The following is a 21,980-nucleotide window of genomic DNA, read 5'->3' as shown; positions in this document are numbered from 1 at the left end:
AACTGCAAAAGAAGTCCACCTATCAGCGTATTTTAAGTGAACCCGATCCTTTCCCCAGCCCTTACAATGTAACAACAAGGGGTAGGCTGGCCTAGGAAGGTACTGAGATAATCAAGTGAACTAGAGTGAGACAAGAAGTCAGATTTTGTCTAATGAGAAAACCTTGACTTTCTGTACTATTTATCTGAGTTTCTGAGCTCCAGAACAAGCTTCTCCTGAAATAGATTAGTGTGCTGTGGCATAGATCAAGTCTAATACTATTTTACGTCAAATATCTATGTCTTAAACAAAGCATTCGTTGGCTACAAGTCAAACGTGAGCTGCTCCTTTTTTTCAGTCTTTTCAGGGGAAAGGGAGTAGTGTGGCAACTCATCCTTCAAAGCGTAGGAGGATCTCCTCTGGGATTTGCTTTGGCTCGTTGCTGCCTAAAGCTCCACACAAGACAGCTACAGATGAGAGATTATAAGATATACTGATGTTTCTATGACATGTCTGTGGAACTGAGAAGGAAATACTTTTCTATAGGAGATCAAACAACAAAAATAGAGCACCCCAGAGCTGAGAAGGAAGCATGCAGATGGAAAGAAGTGAGGAAGTCCTGAGATTTGCTTCATACCTCCCTGCAAATAGTGGGAATTTTAAAATTACAATTCCAGTATTTTATTTTTTTCCCACCAAAGCATATCCATTACATCTGCCCTCTTCAGAGTTATTCTTGTGTCCAGGATTGTTCCTCTCTCCCACCCACCTCATCTTAGCTCTTGGGCTTTTTAACTATTGCAGCCTTGCAGAACTCTTTAGTGCAAGAGATGCATCTGGCAGATGTTGCACCCTACGTATATCACCCTCTTGCCTCACATTCATTTTTTGGTTTTAAATGACAAGATCCGTTTGTCTACATTTCCTTCATTTGGCAGAACTTTTCAGTGAATGCTACCGAAACAGCGAGGAGAGAGCATTTGCTCTGTTGGTAAGAAAAAATCAGTACTGGAGCAAAACCACCTGCCTTCAACTGGCTACAGAAGCAGATGCTAAGTCTTTCTTTGCACATGATGGTGTCCAGGTAAGTTCTACAGACACTTCCCCTACCACCAGGGCCTTTAGGCCAATGATGTTGGACACAAAAGAGGATAGTACAACAACCAAATGGCCCCATGAAATATGTTCAGATCAGAGACATTCTTTGGAGAGGGAACTCTTCACTCTCCCTGGCACTGGATGAAGAGGATGTAATGCTGTATATCTGGCAAAGCAACACTCTTGTCCCTTTTATCCAGTTAGCCTCCAGACCAATGCACTGAAGACAATGTTTAGCCCTCATTACATCCTGTGCTTTTTCCTCCATTGCTCACAGAAAACCATCAGGAAAGTGCTTAAAATCTGCCTGAGGCACAATGAAGCTGCTCAAGGATATGAGGTAGCTCCTTAACAGAGCTTGTTCAGATTTCGAGAAGCTCACTTTAAAAGTTAAATCAAATTACTGTTCGGTTTCACCCCCACAACCTGAGTTCTATCCACATCACAAAACTAAATTAAGAGTGATGGTGCTTTTAGCTCCCAGTGGATGACTTGCACTTCCTCAGCAGTACAGATGTTCTTTTATTCCACTTAAATTACAGTTCTTTCCACTGTTCTCTCATAATTCTTGGCATACTAAAAAACAACTGCAGAAGGACATGCAAAGTGCCCATATGCTCTGAAGGTGTGTCTGCTCTTCCGGTTTTCAGAGCATTGCCTAAACTTTACTTGTCTTAGGACCTACAGAACATAGATGCACTTACATTTTTATGATGTCAAAGCCATCTCTTGTTTTCTTGAATTTCAGGCCTTTCTAACAAAAATATGGTGGGGAGACATGTCTACAAGCACGCAGATCCTGAAATTAATCTGTGGATTCTGGTGTCCTTTCCTAATCTACACAAATTTAATAACATTCAGGTACAAACAAATATTTGAGTGCAAGAGATAAGTAAAGGAAGAAAAATAAGTCATGAAAAAAAATCCAAACTGAAAATTTCTTATGTGAAGGATAAATACAGTAATACCGCCTCAGAAGGTTAACAGAAGGACTGCACCACTCTTGACCAAATCCGTTTGCTATGGGACTGAGTGATTTGTATGTACTAGGCTAGTGCTGTGTTTATTCTAATACTTCAAAAGTCAATGTCACAGTTTCACCTAGATCACTTTATTTTGTGCTGTCCACAGAAAAGCCTGTTGGGATTCTGTCAGCTCCACTTGAATGTACAGCATATACAGTAACGTATAGCGTATACAGGATATCTCCAGATACAGCACCATCTATTTCTAGATGTGAAGATGCCTGGTTCAAACCTCAGTATCTTACCAAAATTCAAGCTTGAAACCACAGGACTCATATGAAACCAATTAAGATTTTCTAATTTAACATCTTGGGAGATCTCTTTGTAGTATTCTGCAGGCACAGCTTTGGAGTTCATAGTTTTCAGCTTTTTGTCACAGCAAAGAGGCTAGAATCTTAGGTTTTCTTCAAAGAAAAAATAAAACCACCAAAGCAAACCAAGCAAAACAGAAAAGAAGAAAAAAGCAGCCATGATGTTCAGACACAGTCATAAGAATCTAAGAACTGAAACTTTACGAAAACCTCCAAGTATTGTGAGAATCAGAGATACAAATCATCACAACTGGCATTATGGAATGACCTGCTATTAAGAAATACATGTGCTTAACTGTTAAACTACTTATACAGAAAGAGGAAAGCTTGTTTGCCGTTGCTGACCTAAGACTTCCATTCTGCTAGTGTCACTAAAAATGTTTTTTTTTTTTTTTTCTACAAACAGTGGTTACCAGCATCATAAATCCAAGTAATTTAATGTGAAATGAAGGAACCTTGAAGATCACCTAGTTCTAACCCCTCCCTGCCATGGTTAAGAATGCCACCCACTAGATCAGGCTGCCCAACAATTCTTATTCAAAGGAAGCCTTTCCAAATTTGTTCTGTTGAGGACATTTCTCCTTTCCCTGGAAATGCAAGAGTTAACACACGTACCCTAATGCTTCCTGGCATTTCCTGTCTTAAGTGCTACTGAGAGCACCCAGGAATGGAGCATGCGGGTACTGTCTTCTAGGACTGATTGAGGCGTCTATTTCTGCTCAAATTCTTTTCTAATTACTTTGAGGAAACCGAGCATCTCACTCTGTGTTTTTTTTTTTGGAACACATGTTGATTATCATTTCTCCTTTGAATCTTGTGGCTGACTTCAGCGTTCAAATACAAAGAAATTGCAAAGCTAAGGATTATGCATATTTGATAGCTTTTCATCAGAGCAAGTCCAAGATAAGTGTATGGAAACAGTTCTGTAGGAATGCCAGTTCAGTAGCTAAGAATTGCTAACCGTTGTCTTTTAACTAATGAGTTTATTTCCTTACAGTGAGGAAAAGCAGTCAAAGAAAGAACCAGAGCCATTCAGAGAGCTGGACAGTTCAGACACAGAAAGGACTTTGTTTCTTTCTAAGGAAGAATATGGGTAAGTTTAAAACCATTGGTTAACACAATTTTTATGACTACAAAGAACAGGACACTTCTTGTGGATTAGTGACCAGCTAATGATCCTAAGGAGCAGCTGAATGGCCAAGAAAGTCATTACTCCTCAAAAAGTGCTGCCCCCTCTGATTCCTGTTATTGTTACTATGTAAAAGGAGTACAGAAGATAAACAGGGATATAGCAATTGGCAGTTGCTTATGGGCTCTCATACAGCCACAATTCAGAATTTCTGATCCATAAACTATACTTCAACCGCACAGTCCTTAGCAAAACCTGGAAGGCCACAAGGACTTAAGTCAGGACAGGAAAACTTTTGATTAATACACTGTTCACTTAATTGCTAACAGGAGCTAAATATCTGCTTGTATTTAACACAGGCTTTTCAATGGTTTGAAGAGAGCTTCAGAAATACATGGACAATGGTACTAATGAAAGACAGTCCACAGTATGTAGTGCTGGACCAAGTCAGAATTAGCCTCTATTTTTAGTTCTGGCATTTAACTGCTGGTATACTGAAGAAAATCATGACTTTTTGCTCACTCTCTAACCTGTAAAATAGGTGTAAAAATGTCTGCCTCTTGGGTACTATTTGTAAGTAAAGTCATAAAGCCCTTTCATATCCTGAGTGAGACATGATTTATGACTCTTGGTCATTATGTTGTGCATTCCAATTGCTATTATCTTAGAGATTTAATTTAACAAAGGGGCTCCCTCCCTCCCAGATTTGTTTCAGCATCTGAGCATCTTACAGTAAAGCTGCAGTTATCTGTTTATGGTATTAGCCTGTTACCATGGGAATGTCTCTTACAATGTCATAAATCAAGAGGTAGGGTAGAGTCAGGCACATAGAAAAGACTGGAGATGAGAAACTTTTCCTTATAATGAGTTTATTTAATAATTAGCAAGAATATCAGGGGAAATTAGACTAGTGAAGAGTCATTGTTTTCCTTTTTTTTTTTGGGGGGGGGAGGGGCAGGGGGGGGGCAGGCAGGGGGAAGCATACTCTAGCATGCACATCCTTTGTTAGGAATCATTCCTCTCAGAATCAGAAAAGTAAAGGATCCAATAACATCCCTAACTTACAGAGGTGAGCAGTTTATGTGGAAACAAAACCTCATGCTAAGATCAGATCAGACTGCTACCAAACACAAGGAACTTGCATTTTCTGTATAATTTCCATTGCCAGTAGATAACACTTCATATTCCAAAACACTGCAGTAGACGTACAGGTCAAATTTCCCTTCGGTTACCAAAATACATGTGCAACTCCACAAGAGTCAAAGCCTACATTTATGAATAATTTATGAACTCAGCTTTTTACTAAAAGGCTTCTTGGGTGATCTTTTTGCAATTTGATTTAATCATAAAGGGCAAGAAACCAGTGTGCACAGTTATGTAAACTGCAGTGTTCCTTCAGTAGTTCTCTTAGACTCCATCAAGGCCAGTCAAGAAGCACATTTAGCATGATTCAGCACTTTTGAGTCTAGGTCAAAAAGAATAATCGTCTCAAGTACTCACAGCAATGACAACTTCTGTATATACAACCATTTTAAGAATTTTTTAGGATCAAAATAAGATTTGACTTGCAAACTTACACTAGTTATTTGCTTTTCTTACCTATCATTTTGGATGATGAAGACCAACTAGCCAAATTCTCCTTCCTGAGAATTTGCACAATGTTCATACTACATGTAGTATGAACACATTGAAGTTGCTCTGACTTCCACAGCTTTCCTCCTTCCCCTACCAGCATCTGCCTGTTACTATCTTAAAATCAGCTTTATATAGAACAATATTGAGCCTATTCCCATGAACTTATTTTAGGAGATTGTCACCAAGCCTATATTCTTTTTGTTTTGCAGAGGAAATGGTAAATTAGAAAAGCAGAACCCTTCTGAAAACACAGCGTGGGCAACATTCTTGTTTACTCGGTGGAAAAAATTCTGGAGTGCCCCTGTAACTGTATTTATGGGAAATGTTATAATGTATTTTGCTTTTCTGTTTCTGTTTACTTATGTCCTTTTACTGGATTTTAAACCACCTCCACCTGAGGGTCCATCTGTTAAAGAAATTATACTTTACTTCTGGGTTTTTACCCTGGTCTTAGAAGAAATTCGACAGGTCAGTAACACTGAACATCTCAGCAGCGATGCAATAAACCTTGAGATAATATTTCAAACAGATTTACAAACTGCATAAACTGTGCTAACTTGAAGATTTCAACTCTCATGTGCAGCTTTGCACAGAAAAGAAATAGAAATCTTACCTTATTCAAAACACTCCACCTCTCCCTCCCAAAGCAGCCTTTTCCTGTACCTTATAAACCTCTACCTCCACATTTGTCTTTCTAGCTTGCTCCAGCTGTAGCCAATAGCCAAATGGGCTGCTAAGACTCAGGTGTCCTTCACTTTATGAAGTATCTGTCTGGTTCCACTCTCCAGAACTAGGACCTCCCTCCACAGTTAACATAAATTGGAAGTTACAGGCTGCACGTGGAAGTGCAGCAGATATATCCACAACATTTTCAAAGATTTCTACCCCACTGGGAACTGTTTAAAAAAAAAAAAAAAAAAAAAAAAAAGACTTAATGAATTCAGATTACTTCTGTTTGTTTGAAAATATTTATACATTCAAAACGTTAGCAGATCTCTTTTTGTTTTGCTTTTCCTGTTTAAGAAAACAAAGAGACTTCACTAATCCCCCTATATCTTGGAATATCCTCAGTTCAACAACTGAAATAATGTGTGAACAATGGTGCTAGCATGTTGCCAGCTGTGAGTGCATAAAACTGTCCTCTTCAGACTAAAAACCAGTTATAAACACTTATTCTGAAAGAACAAATAGACACTTGTTGTTTAAGCAATGGGGAGAGTGAAGGAGATCCCAGTTTGTTACAAGTTATTTGAAATAATTCTGAAAGGCCATAAACAGAAAAGCACAGGGAGAATATTTGGATCAAAGAATATTTCATTATAAACCTGTAAGTGGAGTGCTAGGCTGAAAGCCAATTAAGACAGCTCTTTGACTAGATAATCAAACGTGCACTCACAATTATAGTGTATAAATGCCAAATCTGTACATGCTATTTAAATAGTTGTATCTAGAAATTGAACATTGACCACAAATTTGTTAAATTCTTTAACAGTCTGAATGCTCACATCTTGAATCAGACCTTATTAAAATATCACAAGATTAAGAAGGTTTACTTTTCTTTTTTTGTGTTTTCAAGCTTTTTTTTCCTATTACACTAGGAAGTTTTTGCTTTTTGCAATGAAAGACAAAAGGGAAACAGGAATAATGTTAAAATTCACAATGAAATAGTGAAACTTGAAACAGATAATTGCTGATGGTTATTTCTCTTTTTCAGAGTTTCTTTACAGATGAAGACACAAATTTAATGAAGAAATTCAAACTGTATCTAGAGGATAACTGGAATAAATGTGATATGGTGACCATCTTCCTTTTCATAATTGGGGTAACCTGCAGGTATATATATCTGTTTTATGTGATGTGGTCAGCTTCAGGAGCATGGGCTGTGTATGCCAGTTGACAGGAGAGTCTCACGTGCATGTGAGATCAGGCTATGATATTTACAAATTTTGAAGAACATTTCTGCAATAAAAGCCTCTAAATTTCTGTTGAAGGTGTTGCTGCGGAGACCACAGAAGACAAACTGGTACATTCAAACACTTGTACAGAGCAGCTCTGCTTCTCATTTTTTTGCAATTACTTTTAGTCACTTTAACCATTTTTTTTGCTTTGTTTTGTTTTAATGTATCATTTCAGCTGAGACAGAGAAGTTGGTGTCTCTCCATCTTTGGGTTACTTCTCACCAATGTACAGATATACTACATTTTTCTTACAGCTGTAATGACTGTGACACATGCAACCACAATCCTGAAGCACTTGCCTTTTCCTAACTAGACTATGCCTGGAAACCAAGTGTAATATTTGAGAAAAGACTTCTCAGCAGTTCTTGCTAAAATCTGGTATTTTGTTTCATTTGTTCTTCAGGATGCTGAATTCAACTTTTCAAGCTGGCCGCACAATACTTGCCATTGATTTTATGGTGTTTACCCTTAGACTTATACACATTTTTGCAATTCACAAACAGCTTGGACCAAAAATCATAATTGTGGAAAGGATGGTAAGTGTGCAGCCTCTCTCAGATAAACACTTGTATTTTGTAAAACATGGAGAACAGGAAATCTTTTCCTTAAAAAAGGAAATCAGTTTATAATGCGTCTTTATATTTTTAAGGCCCGTCATTTTGCATATATTGCCTTATTTATGACGAAAATTAGATTAGTGAGTTTCAAACAGATCCATCAAGAGCTCTGTAGCGTAGTAAGTTAGCCTCAATTTACTAATCCTTGTACTTTAGCTAATCATTTACCCTTTGGCATGGCAAATCAGGAGTAGTGTCTGTGTCTTACACACTGCTATTACTTCTTCTTCATAAGCTGTATGCATTTGGAGCAAAGACCTCAGACAGACAACAGGCCATTTACAGAAGGACAGGCCATTTAATGAATGGCTCTGCTGTGCTTTGGGAAATAGATTACATTATTTGCAAGAAGTGTGAAAAAAATCTGAGAAAACTGATAGTTGCAAGTTTCCCACGGGAGTTGCTCTTACTTGTAACTCTAAGCTACAATGAAAACAGCACCTTGTAAGCGTATGTTGGAAGATGCTGATGAAAGATTTTTATTTATTACCACTCTCCTGCAGGAAATGAGACATTAGGGCTACATTTACTGTGCTTGGGTATAGGTTGGAACATTGAAACAGCTTTTTATTTAGGCATGTTAATCCTCTAGGCCAATTAGCTCAAGGTAACTGATTAATAGGAGTTCATCTAATTGTAAATGCTATCATAGATTCTACAAATATTTGACTTGTGACTCAAAGCAGAGCTCAGTAAAAGCTCTACAGTCTAAACAAGCCTATACATTGAATAAACCTAACTACCAAGCTATTTAGATCTGTCTACAAATGCAATAACTGAAACTCTAACATGACATTTGCTTTGAGTAACAAAAGGGTAAATGGCAAATAAATATTTGTTCTTGCACATTATCTAGTTTACAGCATTAGCAGACTTTTACTGTAAGAGAACCAGGCAGATCCACAGCTCCCAACCCTTCCTGGCAGTGTACCAAACTAAACCAGGGCCCAGAACAAATATGGTGATATGTCTACTATGTTAGCATCTGAAGTCATATGAGGTAACACACGGATTAAGAAGATGCAAATAAGAACATAAACAGTAGCCTAAACAAAACTGTAAAATGGGACCTTTCATCTTCCCCTCATCCAAGCCAACACAATACTTTAGCTTCTGTAGTTCACTGTTGAGCCTTACATCATGGAAAAGAACAATGAAATTGACTTCAGTAAACAGTAGCTTATTGAAATGTTCATCAGATGGGTTCAAGCAAAATCATTTCCCTTAAATAGGAAAGTAAGACCGTAAGACACAATCTTGGCTTTCTCCTTTTTAACCTTGATACAGAATTGCTGAAATAAGTCTTTTAGCTGTTAAAATGGCAGTCCAATGCCAGTTTACGGGGAGACAGACTGCAGTCGGGAAAAAATATTTCCAGACATACTGTTGCTTTCTCTTAACTGTGACACTATTGCAGTCCTGCAGTTCTGACAAACTTGAAATCATCCAGAAAACAAAATAGATGGGTGAAAGTCAGAGAGACATGATCTGTGTCTTGCCTGCCTTAGATACTATGATTCTTAATGGAACTTGTAGTAACCTCCTGGAGGTCTGAAATGCCTATGCTTTTAGGCAACTGTGCAATCCTATTATCTAATTGAAATGAATCTACAGTCCCTAATGAACTCTGTCAGATTAGATGGGAAGAGGATGAAGTGTTCCTCTTCCACCAGGGAAAAATTACTGCATTTGAAATACATATTCGATTTTTTTAAGTAAGTGTTTTTGGATTTAATTACTCCTGCTTCTGTAGAGAAATACAATGTTTAAAAGCAGGAAGTCTTGAAAAGAATCTCTCAAATGCATTACTTAGCTTGAAAACCCAAGACAGGAGCTACCTGATCCTTGCAATCTTCAATGTCTGCCCTATCCATGGTTCAGAATTCATCAATGAGTTCTGTCATCCAGGACTGACTGCTGCAGCAGAATTCTTGTAATTCACAGCTAAACAGTCAATGTTACTGTGAGATCTCACAGAAAATCTGCATTTAAAACAGATTACTTTAAAAGATAAAATGATTCATTTTTCAACAGTAGTTGATTGAAAAGCAAGGTTCTAAAATAAAATATGCCTTTATCTAAACTAGCTAACAAACAAAAATGCTGGTTATGGACCAGGACCGATGTGGTAACAGTAATGTCAAGAGAGAAATCCTGTGCATGAAACTGTATTCCACCTCCTTTAATCTAAACAAGCTTGTAAAGAAACAATTACTAGAACAGTTTTCATACCAAGCTACTGTTCTTTGATTATGCTATCAGTCATTTGTCCTCCTTTTCTCCCTCCCGTTTTCTCTTTTAGATGAAGGATGTTTTCTTCTTTCTATTTTTCTTGAGTGTATGGCTCATTGCCTACGGTGTGACAACTCAAGCTCTGCTTCACCCTGATGACAACCGAGTGGAGTGGATATTCAGAAGAGTGCTTTATCGTCCCTACCTTCAGATATTTGGCCAGATTCCACTGGATGAAATAGACAGTGAGAAAACTTCTCCCCTAACTTCACCATCTTTGAGTGCACACTTCCCTAGCCAAAGCTTTCACGTTATAATATAAATAGTGCATTTGCAAATGGAGATAATGTACAGTGTGAAATTATATTAGAACATGAGGGTTGGCCCTGTTTAGAGAAGCTGTCTACAATATTCACACAAGGATTTGCAGTTGAAAAAGGTTGGCATACCTTCTTTCACTTCAATCTATTTCTGCTCAGCTTAACTTAGATCCAAATAACCCTTGTGTAAACTGTAATAACAACATCTCCATATATTTCGGCAGTTGTTTAACATGACAGTTTTACAGCAGTACTGCTCTGCCCATAAGCAAACACTTGTGTTTTAGAATAAATATTCCTCTGGAGCATTTATTTACTCTGGAGTTAAAGTTGCCCCAATCAAATAAAGCTAGTAATTGTATTTGTGCTACATTTCAAACAAAACAACATAATCAAAACACATGGAAATGTTTGGACGTAAAGGTTTAGAGGCAATATTTCTGATAGAGAAGCAGGTAAAATACAGAATAGGTCATCTCCCAAAGAAGTCTGATGTAGTGTCACAGAATTTACCCAGAATAACAGTTCTGAATGTCAGTGACAGTATTGAAGTGGGATTTACACTTGAAGTAATATAGATGAAACTAAAAAATCCCATATACAGCAAACTAGAAAGCATTCTTTCATGTTCACTTTGCTCAATAAGAAAAGGCATATGCCTTGGAAAAGTTAAAGTCTGAATGAGGCAAGAGAGCAGGGGTATGATTCATCTCACTTAGTTTTAAATGCTTACTGTGTAAACATCCACAGCACAAGTTGCTCTTACTCCCACTAAATAACTAGTAAGAAATAATATTTCTGGAATAGGATTAATCTTATTTGAAAATAGGTCAGATAAAATATCCCCTAGAAGTGTCTGTTTCTCCCCATTGAGAGTCCAAAAGGTGTTCTCACATGCATAAATAACAGATTAGATGACAGGAAAAAAATATTACATGGACAAATTCCAGAAGGGAGTCACTTGTACTGGGATGCTCTTGACCTTATTAAACATCTTTATAAAACATATGGAAAAGGAAATTGTTAATGAAGGCAGCAATATTTGCTGATGGTAGCTACTGGGTAGTAAAGCTACTGGGTAGTAAAGACTAAAGCTGACACCTAAGAGTTGCAGAAGACCCTCCTGAGGGATGAAGCATCAAATGAAATTCAGTGTAGATAAATATAAGGTAATGTGCCTGGTGACAGCTGTAGTGACTTTTGAGATAACTCTTTGCATTAAAGAATAAGATCACAGGATTACCTGTGGCTGTGGGGAAAGGCATTATTGCGGGGGGGGGGGGGTTAGGAACAAAAATGTAAATATGGCTACTTTAAATCTGTGGATTTAATTCATTACATGATAGAACTTCCTGAAAAACAAAACACCTACGATTCTTAAGCCCAGTATAGGAAGATTTAGATGAATGACATGAATATAACCAATAGAGAGTAGAGAGTAGTTATCTTTTCCTCCATAAGTTGTAAATGATTTCAAATGAAACAAGCAAAAGAAGATTTTTTTTGCATACAGAACTGTCAGCCATTTAATTGCTGTATGATGCTTTGAATGATAAAATTGTGCATAGACTGAGAAACCAGTTGGAGAAATCAGTCAAGGAATCCTACTCTACCATTGTTAAATACAAATCACCTGCCTGGGCAAGTCTTTCAGCCACAAATTCCTGGACCTGTAGGAAATATCCCAACAAAATGCCACTGTTTTTGTTGTATGCTAGGCTAGTGTAAGAACTTGCTACAGCCATAGCTGGAGAGAGGATACAGGGCTAGCTAGACTGCTAGTCTGATGCAGCAGCACCATTCTTACTAAACTGGACTGCAAGCTCAGAGGTACAAAGCAGTGGTTTAAATTTAGAATGAGGAACCCCATAGCCAGCTTTTGCAGACTTTTTTCCTCTAACATGCATACTGTGTCATGAGGATTGTAAAGACATATATATGCAGAGGTAATGTCTGCTAAAACCTCAAAGGTAGTTTGAATTTATATGATTATGTGCATTTTCACAAAATCAATAACATTGTTCACATAAATGATGTTTCAACTGTAAGAATTGGCTCAGTAGTTCAAACAGTCAAAGAACTGTCCTTTTGTATCTTGTATTTACAATCCTGCTTGCTAGTCAAAAACAAAAGGCAGTGCAAAAGTTACACTACCACAATACTGGTCTTAAGCTCTAATTATTGCAAAATATTATGAATAAAGTTATGCTACTGCTTATATGCAGTTGAGATCTCCTTTTAATAATCAGTATCATTGTCTCTGATTTGTACCTTAACAGAAAAAGGTATTAAGTATATGCAACCATCCATGTCAATAGTTTTTAAAAGATGTCATGTTTAGACATATCAAGTTTTTATTTGCCTTCAAATAGCTATAGAATACAGTGTCTTAAACCTCAAGAACAATTTGTAATTCCTGCCCTTCTCTGTTGAACATAAGAAATTTTCCTCACCAGAACACAAAACTTTTGTCTGTCCTCTAAGAAATACGTTTGGCAGTAGGATTTGTCAAAATTATTTATTTCTCTACCTCCCTTTTCAGCATCACGAGTGTTTCCCAGGAACTGTACACTTAATCCATTGCAGATTCTGCAGGACAACTCACCATCATGTCCTAACAACTACGCCAACTGGCTCGTCATACTTCTGTTGGTCATCTTCCTACTAGTCACAAACGTTCTCCTTATGAACCTCCTGATTGCTATGTTCAGGTAAGAGCGATTTCAGTAAGCTTAAGACGGAGATGGCAAAAGTTCAACTGAATTCCAGAGTTTACTACACTGCTGTTGGCTAGTCATTTTGGAACACACAAGCAATTTTCCTAATATTATTTGGGGGTTGATAGGTAGACTTTTATGATCATATAGTTGTCATCTTCTTTACTCTAGCTACATTAGAGACAAGAAGAAAAGAAGCACCTTTTACTGTAAAAATTCAATTAAACATGCATAGAAGGGTCTGGATCCCTGGCTGTGCTGCAGTAGAAGTCCACAGGTGCAAAGCAGCTGTAAACTTGGCAGACATAGTAGTGGATAATCTGCACAAAGGGGAAACTCTTTATGTCAACATGATTAATGATGATTGATTTGGTTGAAGAACTGACATGGCACATTTGCCAATGTTGCCAGAGTGAATTGGAATTACCTTTCTTTTTTTAAAAAAATATACTAGTATTTCTTTAACATTTGAAGACTGCAACTTTTATTTTAATATCTAAAAAATTGCACAATTTTTAGTTGAAATTAACTCTACTTGCTGACCATCCTGTTCCTTTTATTACAGAAAACTTGGGCCTATGTTTTTTATTTGTAATGATAAGCTTGTTGAGATAAAAACAGTTCTGTATTTTTTTCTCTACAGTTACACTTTTCAAGTTGTTCAGGGCAATGCAGATATCTTCTGGAAGCTTCAGCGATACAACCTGATTGTTGAATATCATGGACGGCCTGCCTTAGCACCACCATTTATCATTATTAACCACATTACTCTGGTTCTCAGAATAATCTTCAACAAAAAGGAACATAAAAAAGAACATCTGGGTAAGTAACTAACAAATGTCTATTAACTGGAGACCCTGATGCTCTTTCAAAGGTATGCTGCATAAGCCAAACAGAGGAGCAAGTAAGATTTCCATAAGCTAAGGGCCATAATTCATTATCTTTAACAACAAGTGCCAGGAGAATACACATGACAAATTAAGGTTTATAATGTAGTCCATACTATAAAGTTTCCCACAATGCCTTTCTCTGTGCAACATAGTTATGATACAAAACTGGTTGAAGGAATTTGATTTCTGAAGAAAAAGCAATGTATATTTTGAATAAATTATAAATAGTTACTTTATCTGCTCTTAAATTTTAGTAATTAAAAATGGACAATCCTAAAAATGCACAGATTACAGAGAGAGAGAAAGAGAATACATTTAGAGAAATGGTGGTCCCCTTAAAAGTTGTCATTGAAAAGGAGGATGAAGTTTAACTAATAACAGGAAGCATTTAGAGGCTTCCTATAGTGACTGCAAACTTGGTATATCTAGTTTAATGGTGTCTGATAACAAGCCTATTTCCTCCTCATGCACAGACTGATAATGGGCTTTGGAGCAGAACTGTTGATGTTCAGAGCCCTTAGACTAAGCTTCCTGTCACACGCACACTCCTTCTGGCTATCAAGGCACACTGCTGAAGCTTCTTCCCCTCCAAGAAAACAAATACCTGCCTGATCAGGGTCTAAGCTTGGTAGTATTTGGAGCACGCAGCAAGTGTGCTCTTCTACCAGACTTTAGGAAGATACAAAACTGGTATGTTCAAGTTACCTCTGAATTTGAGCTCTTCTGTTGGCTGGGCCAGTTGGTTTGCTTTGTAAAATGACAACAACAGCCAATAGATTTACACTTTAAGGTGGAGGGATTTTTCACACTTCTTCTTTCCTATTTATAATTGTTCTAATACAGAAGCTTAGATGATAAAGTGCATCTGAATGTAAACCTTTGCTCATTAAACACTTGGGGGCTATGTGAGAAGTCCAGTAACATCCTAAATGAGTTTAAGCAGAATCACTGAAATTGGCCTATGCTATTCTCCAGAAAACTCAGGACCCTTATCCAGCTGCAAAAGGTCTATTGCCTTCCATAGAAAATACTTATTTTACAATAAATTTTCATAACCTGTCACTCCTGCAATGGCAAAGCAATACTTGATTTTTCTTTAGCTTAGCAACCTTTCATTACTTAAACTAATATAGGGAAAGAGGGAGCAAAATATAATTCTTAATATCTTTTTTTTTCCCCTATAGAAAGAGATCTTCCAATTGGCCTAGATCAAAAAATCATAACATGGGAGCTGGTGCAAAAAGAAAATTATCTTGTAAACCTTGAACAAGAAAGGAAAGAAAGCAATGAAGAAAGGCTGAAGGCCACATCTAATAAGTATGTTATTATGACCCATATTAAGTGAACCTTTCAGGTCTTCAAATTTACATGAGATAAATATTCAGGTACTGTAACACTTATATGAGGAGACCAACTGGAAAGCAGTTCTTCATTACATGAAAAACATGCCAAGGCAGCATCACTTCAATAATGAGAAGAGCCTTTCACATTCTTGAAATATATACAATTACAGACCTGTAAGCTCCAGGCAAACATGCAGTCAAGCTCAAATGAAAATCATATTCATAAAGAAATGAAGGAAGAACAGTTCCTTTACTGTACTGCAGAGCATGTACTTCCATCCCCTGTAGGAATACAGCAGTATTGGAAACAAAACAATGATCAAAATCCTGTGAAATTGTTGTTTCCAACCAAAACAGAAAGAGGTTTAGACTTTTTGAATAAAAGTTTAAAATCTCTGGAATTATCCCCAGCTTGCAGATACAGAAGTACTATTTATGACTTTATGACATAAGACTAATGTTTTGCACAAGAAATTCCTGATATGATCTCTAGAATTAGATTTTATTAACTGGATCTCCATTTAAATATTTCTCTAGAATATCTGCCCAATAGGAATATCACCTAAATTGGTTTAGTATTCTGATGAATTAAAATGCAAAATTGCTACTTGGAAGTTTACTCCTTTAAGTGAGACACCAGATAGATACATACAGGGAAAACTAAAACATCTAAGACAATACAAAAAGCCACACAGCAAAGCCTTCTTTGAAGAAGCTTTTAACACCTGTTTCAGGTGTTTCCTCTTACAATAAAACTGATTTCAAATAAGAGTCACAGTGGGTGTGGAAGTTGTTACAATAACAAAGTTATGCTGAAACCTTCTTGTGCTGCATTTTCTTTCCGTGCTCTGCCTTTCAAAACGTTCATCTAATTCATAATAGCTGGAGTCCAGACCAGCCTACTTGAGTATATTATTGGGAAACACTCTCCTCCCTCTAATCTAACAGACTCTAAATTCATAATAAGCTAGATTATTTGGTTTTAACTTTATTCTCATAAGCAAGTCACTGACAAAATGTAGGATTTTGGCCCTAAGAATAAGCAAGAGCTTAATTGCCTAGATCAAGCAATAAATAAGCATGTAATTGCTTCTAAACAAAGGGCATGATTTCAGATATAGCAGAGACCGAAAGATGTTCAGATGACCACCACTATCTTACCTCTTATGTGTCAGAAAACTTAACTGAGTACTTGAAATCTTACATAACCCTCCAAAAGCTATTCACTGAACCCTGCATTAAACCGAATCCAAAATACATTAGATACATCCAGCAACAGCTTTTTCACATAGAGCCGAGTGCAACATGACTTGGTAAAGGGAAAATTTTAAATAGTAGTTAGGACAAAGCAGAGAGGGATTTGAGGAGTCTCTGGGGAACTGGATGCTAGGAGTAAGAAACTGATGGGAGAAGAGGTAAAGGATGTAGAAGATGTGTGAAAAATTTGATTTGGAGGGATCATACTCAAGTTCTCTACATGGTCCCTTTGGACTGCGTGGAAAAAGGGATTTGAACATCAAATCAGTGTCTGAAAATGAAACCTCAAATAAATCAAGTGGCTCATCAGCCCTGTGTTAATGGGATAAGTATTATGGCATAAATTTTCATGCTACAATCAGTTTACATTTGGTGTAGATGGACTAATAAAGGACTAGAAAGACAGAGCTGGACCTATGGCTCTTTACTGCAGTCCTTAATTTCCACATCAACAGGGACCGAGCGGCTGCTTTAATCTGGATGAGTTTATGAGGAGCCCTTGGGCAGTACGCATGGGAGAGGTATGACAGAAATGCTGCTCTTTTCAGTAAACACTTACAGGAACCCCTGAAAAAGACGAAACTTTTAGGGGGCTCTGGGATATCCCAGAAGCACAGAACTGCAAGCAAGGGGTCAAAGACATAGTAAGTTACTTGTTTTTTTGTGGTTTAGGATTTCATCTGAGGCCTTTCCCTTTCACTCAGCATGTTATTTTTGTTTCCACAGGGTGGATAATTTATCTAAATACCTTAGTGGGTTGAAAGAACAAGAAAGGCGGCTTAAAGTTATAGAATCACAGGTAAGTAATAGCTTGGTAGGCATTTATATCAGTTTTAGGATTTCACTGTTTTTCATTTTTTCTGTGGCCATTTTTAATCACTGCTGGTAGTATTTGATGGTGGTTTGGTACCATGTTCAGGGATAAAGGGATGGAGAAATGGATCTGTATTATGACTTCATTTTCCTTATTGTTTTATCCATAATGATAACTACATAAAGAAACATTTCTAACCTCTCATAGAAAAGAGAAAGGGGAATACAGCATTTCTTGTTCTATTTTGCTAGTCTACTCGAGAAGTGTTCACTTCTTACCATGAGGTTGCCCCTGGAGGCAAATGTTTGATCTTACCCCCTCCATTCTCTTCTTTCATCCAACCTTTTCTTACTTTAAAAATGATAACTTTGAAAATACCCATATGCTGTCTGATTTGACAGATACTAATCTTCTTGGACATCAGTTTTTCTAATTTAGTTAGATACCACATATCAGCTTCTTAAAAGGAAGTGTCTGGCATAGAAATGTGCAATAAATAAATAATAGAAGGAAACCCTATCTTGAGCTTTTGACGACAGGTCTGTGGAACATAAACATTTGTGAAGCAGTATGAAAATGCTCAGCATTACCATGTGCTACATAGTAAAACTCTCATTGTTTTCTTTGCCCCTAGAATTCTTCAGCTGAATTTTGGCCTCACTGAAAGTTGTTTATCTTAATTGCAGTTTCCCTCCTTTTTCTTATCCATTCTATGGCTTCCTAAAAAAAGTCACGCTATTCCATGAACAATGCTGAAACCAGATACAGGTTTCATGGGAACACACAAGAAATGCTTTAATAAGGATGTGCCAGATTGAGATAATGCAATATACTCACAAAAAAGGGAAGATATTTAATACTGATCTTCCTCCAAGTCAGTTCATCTATTTCTAAACAAACTAATAAAAAAGTCACATGTGGTATTTCTGATGTTGCTTCATGCTGCTGCCTACATTGCCTTTCCTGCAAATTTAAGAATGGATAAGAATGGATAACTATGAAAATTAACTGAAGTAGAAATCACTACCTATTTTGTAGATATGCTACTGTACAGCTGTTATCTCTTCAATGGCAGATGCTTTAACCAAAAGCAACCTCCTGCGCAACCAACCAGCTCCAGACTATACACGTAAGTATTGAAAATCATGGAAAAACTAATTAACACAGCTAGAAAATTTAGTTTCAATTTTTAAAAAATAAAACTTATTTAAAAATAAAATTGACAAAAAAGATAAGAATGACATAAGGAGTGCACAGGAGTATGCCTAGAGGAAGTTGCAATACAAACAACAAGCATTCTAAAGTATGAATACTTTGAAGAAATTACCTTTTGCAAAATATATTTAAAAGCTTTGGGGAATGGACCATCATTCACTGGAAGTTAGAATGATCTCACGTAACTTTAAGGATGTAGAAAAGTATCTTTTTGCCACTTGGTTTCTTGAAAGGACTGTGTCTTGAGGGCTTCTTGAGTCAATGAGATAGTATAACCAGAACATTTACTATGGATAACAATAATCATGAAACAGAAAAAACCCTCCAACTTTGTTTTAATCACTGCAACTCATTTGCCTTCAGAGCTGCTGTCAGTCAAGAATATTGCCCCATGTCCTGGAGCTTCACTGTTTGGAGATTAAAACATTAGAGGCAGAAACAGACTCTGTCTCAGCCACTGCAGGATATCTGACTCAATAAATATTTTGGATATTTTTCTTAATTAGTAATAGGTAGATATTGAATAGCTATCTATTACACAAAAATAACATCAAAAAACCCTTAAACAGAACATACAGGTACTATGTGGGGAAAAAAGTAGCTGGAAACCTAGCTAAGTCTTGGTATGACAAGACCTCAAAGCACTCTAGTAAGTGAAGGTGTGTAAAGGTAATTTGGATCCCATCAAATATTTTCATTGTCCGTTTGTATTTATTTCAATGGGCGCTGAGGCGGGGAGTGAGATCTGTCTGAGGTTCCTGTAGCAAACCACTGGCATAAAAAACAGTTTGCAATTTACCCTGCTGCAGGAGGAATTATGAACACAGTTAACCAGGTATGAAATTCAAACTGTAAACTTAGACATAGCAAAACCAGGCCAGAAAGGTATTTTATTTCATACTAACTCAGCATGCATAGCAAACTACTATATTCTGAAAGCAGGGAAAATTGATAAATCCTTTCACTATACACTAAACAGTGAAGGTCACTGATAAACAATCAAGTTTGATCCTAACTGCAGCTTTGTCCTACAACAGCTTGCAGTAACCAGCTTCTCAGACTAGAGCTTCAGATTTGACTTAATTTTGCAAGAAGTTTATAAAGCACATAGATAAACTGCTTCATTAGAAACTTTCCACTAAGACAAACTATCCTGTAGCATGTTCCCCAGATATTTTAATACTGTAACTGTATATCAATCTGAAACTTACATAGCTGAAAAAAGAAATCTGTTTTTATCACTTACTGAGCAAACAAAGTACTACAACCTACAGTATGATCTTCCTGTGGATTATTTTCAATGTTTAAATTTTCCTAAGTAATTATTGTTATGCAACCATTGTCCTAAAGCTTTCAAGAAACATGTCTTTTTTTCAATCCTATTAGGTTTGATGAATGCCAACACTGAAGTGCCTTCGCCAGAGAGGGGTGAAAGAGAAGAGCATGCAGATCCATCTGAGGCTGACATCATGTACATCGATAATTAAATTTTATTCTCATTTCTTTGAGTTAAACTTTTTCCCCTACTGAATTACTGTAGAAATAAAATCCTAATCTCATGAAGGCCTAAGACCCAAATCTCAAAGCCTTTGATTTGCCTATCTTCACACCTAATGTCAAACACCGCTAATGTTTAACGCTGCTGAGGATTTCTGGGCATTCTTCAACTCCTTGGACTTTCTTCCCTCTTGATGTTGCTTAGTCATTTATCCAACACTCCCCTCCATTAATTGCGCTACTTCCCCTCCAGGATGACTACCACTTTATGTTCTATATAGCCTGTGTTTTGTTCTCTAAGTTGCATACCCTCAATCAAACTTTCATCACTACCAATGTCCACATTTCTGTGTTCTTTTCAAGGGAGCTTCCCTTTTGAAAGGAATCATTTCCTCACTAAAACCCAACCCACTTCCTGGGCCAAGAAAGCAAGCTTGCATTTACAGGTTGCTTTTGAAGAAAGTTTCTACAGGAAAGAAAGGGCCTGGGATACTGAACTATTACAATGCAGATCCTAGAGTTCTTATCACCCTCAAATGATTGTACTTACCGTCTTCTCTTCCCAGTCTGGCTTCTGTGGGATATTACCTTTCTGACTGTTCCTTAAAGCGCTTCTCGCTTGTCCCCAGAAGCTCATTGCATGGTCCTCAAGTTTTCAATGGCTTGCAGTCAGTTTCCAAAGACAAAACAGGTGACCCTCCCAGTCAGACCCCCTGCCCCTGCTGCTTCCTGTTTTGTTTTAGTGCCAGACTGTATCTGCTGTCAGCTCACTGCTGAGACACCTTGCCCTTGCATCTACAGCCAAGCATTTTTCTGATTTTATTCTACGTTTTTCTCTCAAAGCTCAGAAAAAAAGAAAAAAAAAAAAGAATTTAAAGCAAGAATTTTCCTAGAAACTGAGAATTTGGACTGCTGGCCATTTTTTGCATTACTTTAACTGGCATGTACCTTTTAAGTATACAAATGTTAGCTGGCTTTACTTTAATTTTGTATGAAAAGATACACAAATAAAATGGATCTCACTACTGTCCTGTAATGGGAGATTTCTTTGAACTAACATAAATAGGAAGTAATAGGTTGTGGTCATACTCTGATAAGCTTCAACTGAACTTCATTTCCTCACATCTATTGTAACACACCTCTTACACAACATAAATAAAGGTTGCATGGAAACTTTCTCTACTGCCAGGTATCTCAATACAGAGGTGAGAAAAACATCTCAAAACTGATCAAAATGCCTTTCCAACATCAGTCTTTTTAAATATAAATTAATCGTTATGATGTCTTCATAAAATAGGCATTTGTCCAGCTTATTGAACTGTGCCCCAGACCTTAGTGGTGACATTAACAGTGATGGAATTTTGGTGCTGTGCTCAATGCTCATCACCCTAGGCAAAGGAGAAGTTACAAAACCAGTGGGTGCGTACAGAGCTACGTTTATTGTGTGGAAATAATGCTCATTGTAAAACCCGTAGCAAACCATACTCTTCACAGCAGCTTCCCTTCTGAAACAGCTACCGTTTTTATTGTGACCGGTATATTCATCACCCACTGGAAACCAATTTCTGTCTGTTTGGATTTTTATGTCCCATTCACATGCACTGGAATAACTGACGTATTTAGCAATGAACCATTAATTAACATGCATCAAATTGGATTCTCTGGATCATATACCATCTCTTCTAAAATTAAGAAGTGAATTGCAAAAGATGGCATGTTACTCATTTTACATTTTCTACTTCTGCTAATAAATAATGCATCCATTCAAACACAGCCCCCCAGATGATTCAGGCCTACCAGTTACTGGCAAGGTGCTGACATCCCACCCAAGGGGAAGAAGTCTCCTCTACCATCCTTTGGAGTCTGAACAACTGCAGTCTAGCAAGAAAAAAAAAATCACAAATTCTGAAGTAGTCATCTTTCATTACGGTTATAAATATTAA

At 37.2% G+C, this 21,980-nt stretch overlaps 2 protein-coding genes across 3 annotated transcripts in view; one reads left to right on the top strand and one right to left on the bottom strand.

The window, feature by feature from the left end:
• Positions 1–5,809, bottom strand: part of KCNQ1 (potassium voltage-gated channel subfamily Q member 1) — a 397,025-nt gene extending 391,216 nt beyond the window's left edge. The window contains exon 1 of the mRNA XM_035328507.1: positions 5,791–5,809. The gene's annotated coding sequence lies outside the window, so the exon portion shown is untranslated. The remainder of the gene's footprint in view (positions 1–5,790) is intronic.
• TRPM5 (transient receptor potential cation channel subfamily M member 5) overlaps positions 1–21,475 on the top strand; it is a 56,349-nt gene extending 34,874 nt beyond the window's left edge. For both annotated transcript variants that reach the window (XM_035328497.1, XM_035328498.1), the window contains exons 14-26: positions 918–1,063; positions 1,826–1,938; positions 3,411–3,506; positions 5,387–5,645; positions 6,892–7,010; positions 7,539–7,671; positions 10,055–10,229; positions 12,847–13,015; positions 13,665–13,843; positions 15,096–15,228; positions 17,238–17,310; positions 18,364–18,454; positions 19,927–21,475. In XM_035328497.1, coding sequence (XP_035184388.1) covers positions 918–1,063; positions 1,826–1,938; positions 3,411–3,506; positions 5,387–5,645; positions 6,892–7,010; positions 7,539–7,671; positions 10,055–10,229; positions 12,847–13,015; positions 13,665–13,843; positions 15,096–15,228; positions 17,238–17,310; positions 18,364–18,454; positions 19,927–20,027 — 1,787 coding nt within the window. In that variant the 3' untranslated portion in view covers positions 20,028–21,475. The remainder of the gene's footprint in view (positions 1–917; positions 1,064–1,825; positions 1,939–3,410; positions 3,507–5,386; positions 5,646–6,891; positions 7,011–7,538; positions 7,672–10,054; positions 10,230–12,846; positions 13,016–13,664; positions 13,844–15,095; positions 15,229–17,237; positions 17,311–18,363; positions 18,455–19,926) is intronic.
• The last annotated feature ends 505 nt before the right edge of the window (positions 21,476–21,980 follow it).

This window comes from Oxyura jamaicensis, chromosome 5, assembly GCF_011077185.1.
Source record: "Oxyura jamaicensis isolate SHBP4307 breed ruddy duck chromosome 5, BPBGC_Ojam_1.0, whole genome shotgun sequence".
NCBI lineage: Eukaryota > Metazoa > Chordata > Aves > Anseriformes > Anatidae > Oxyura > Oxyura jamaicensis.
Note: the sequence above shows the minus strand (reverse complement) of the source record. Positions and strands in the feature narration are given on the sequence as shown.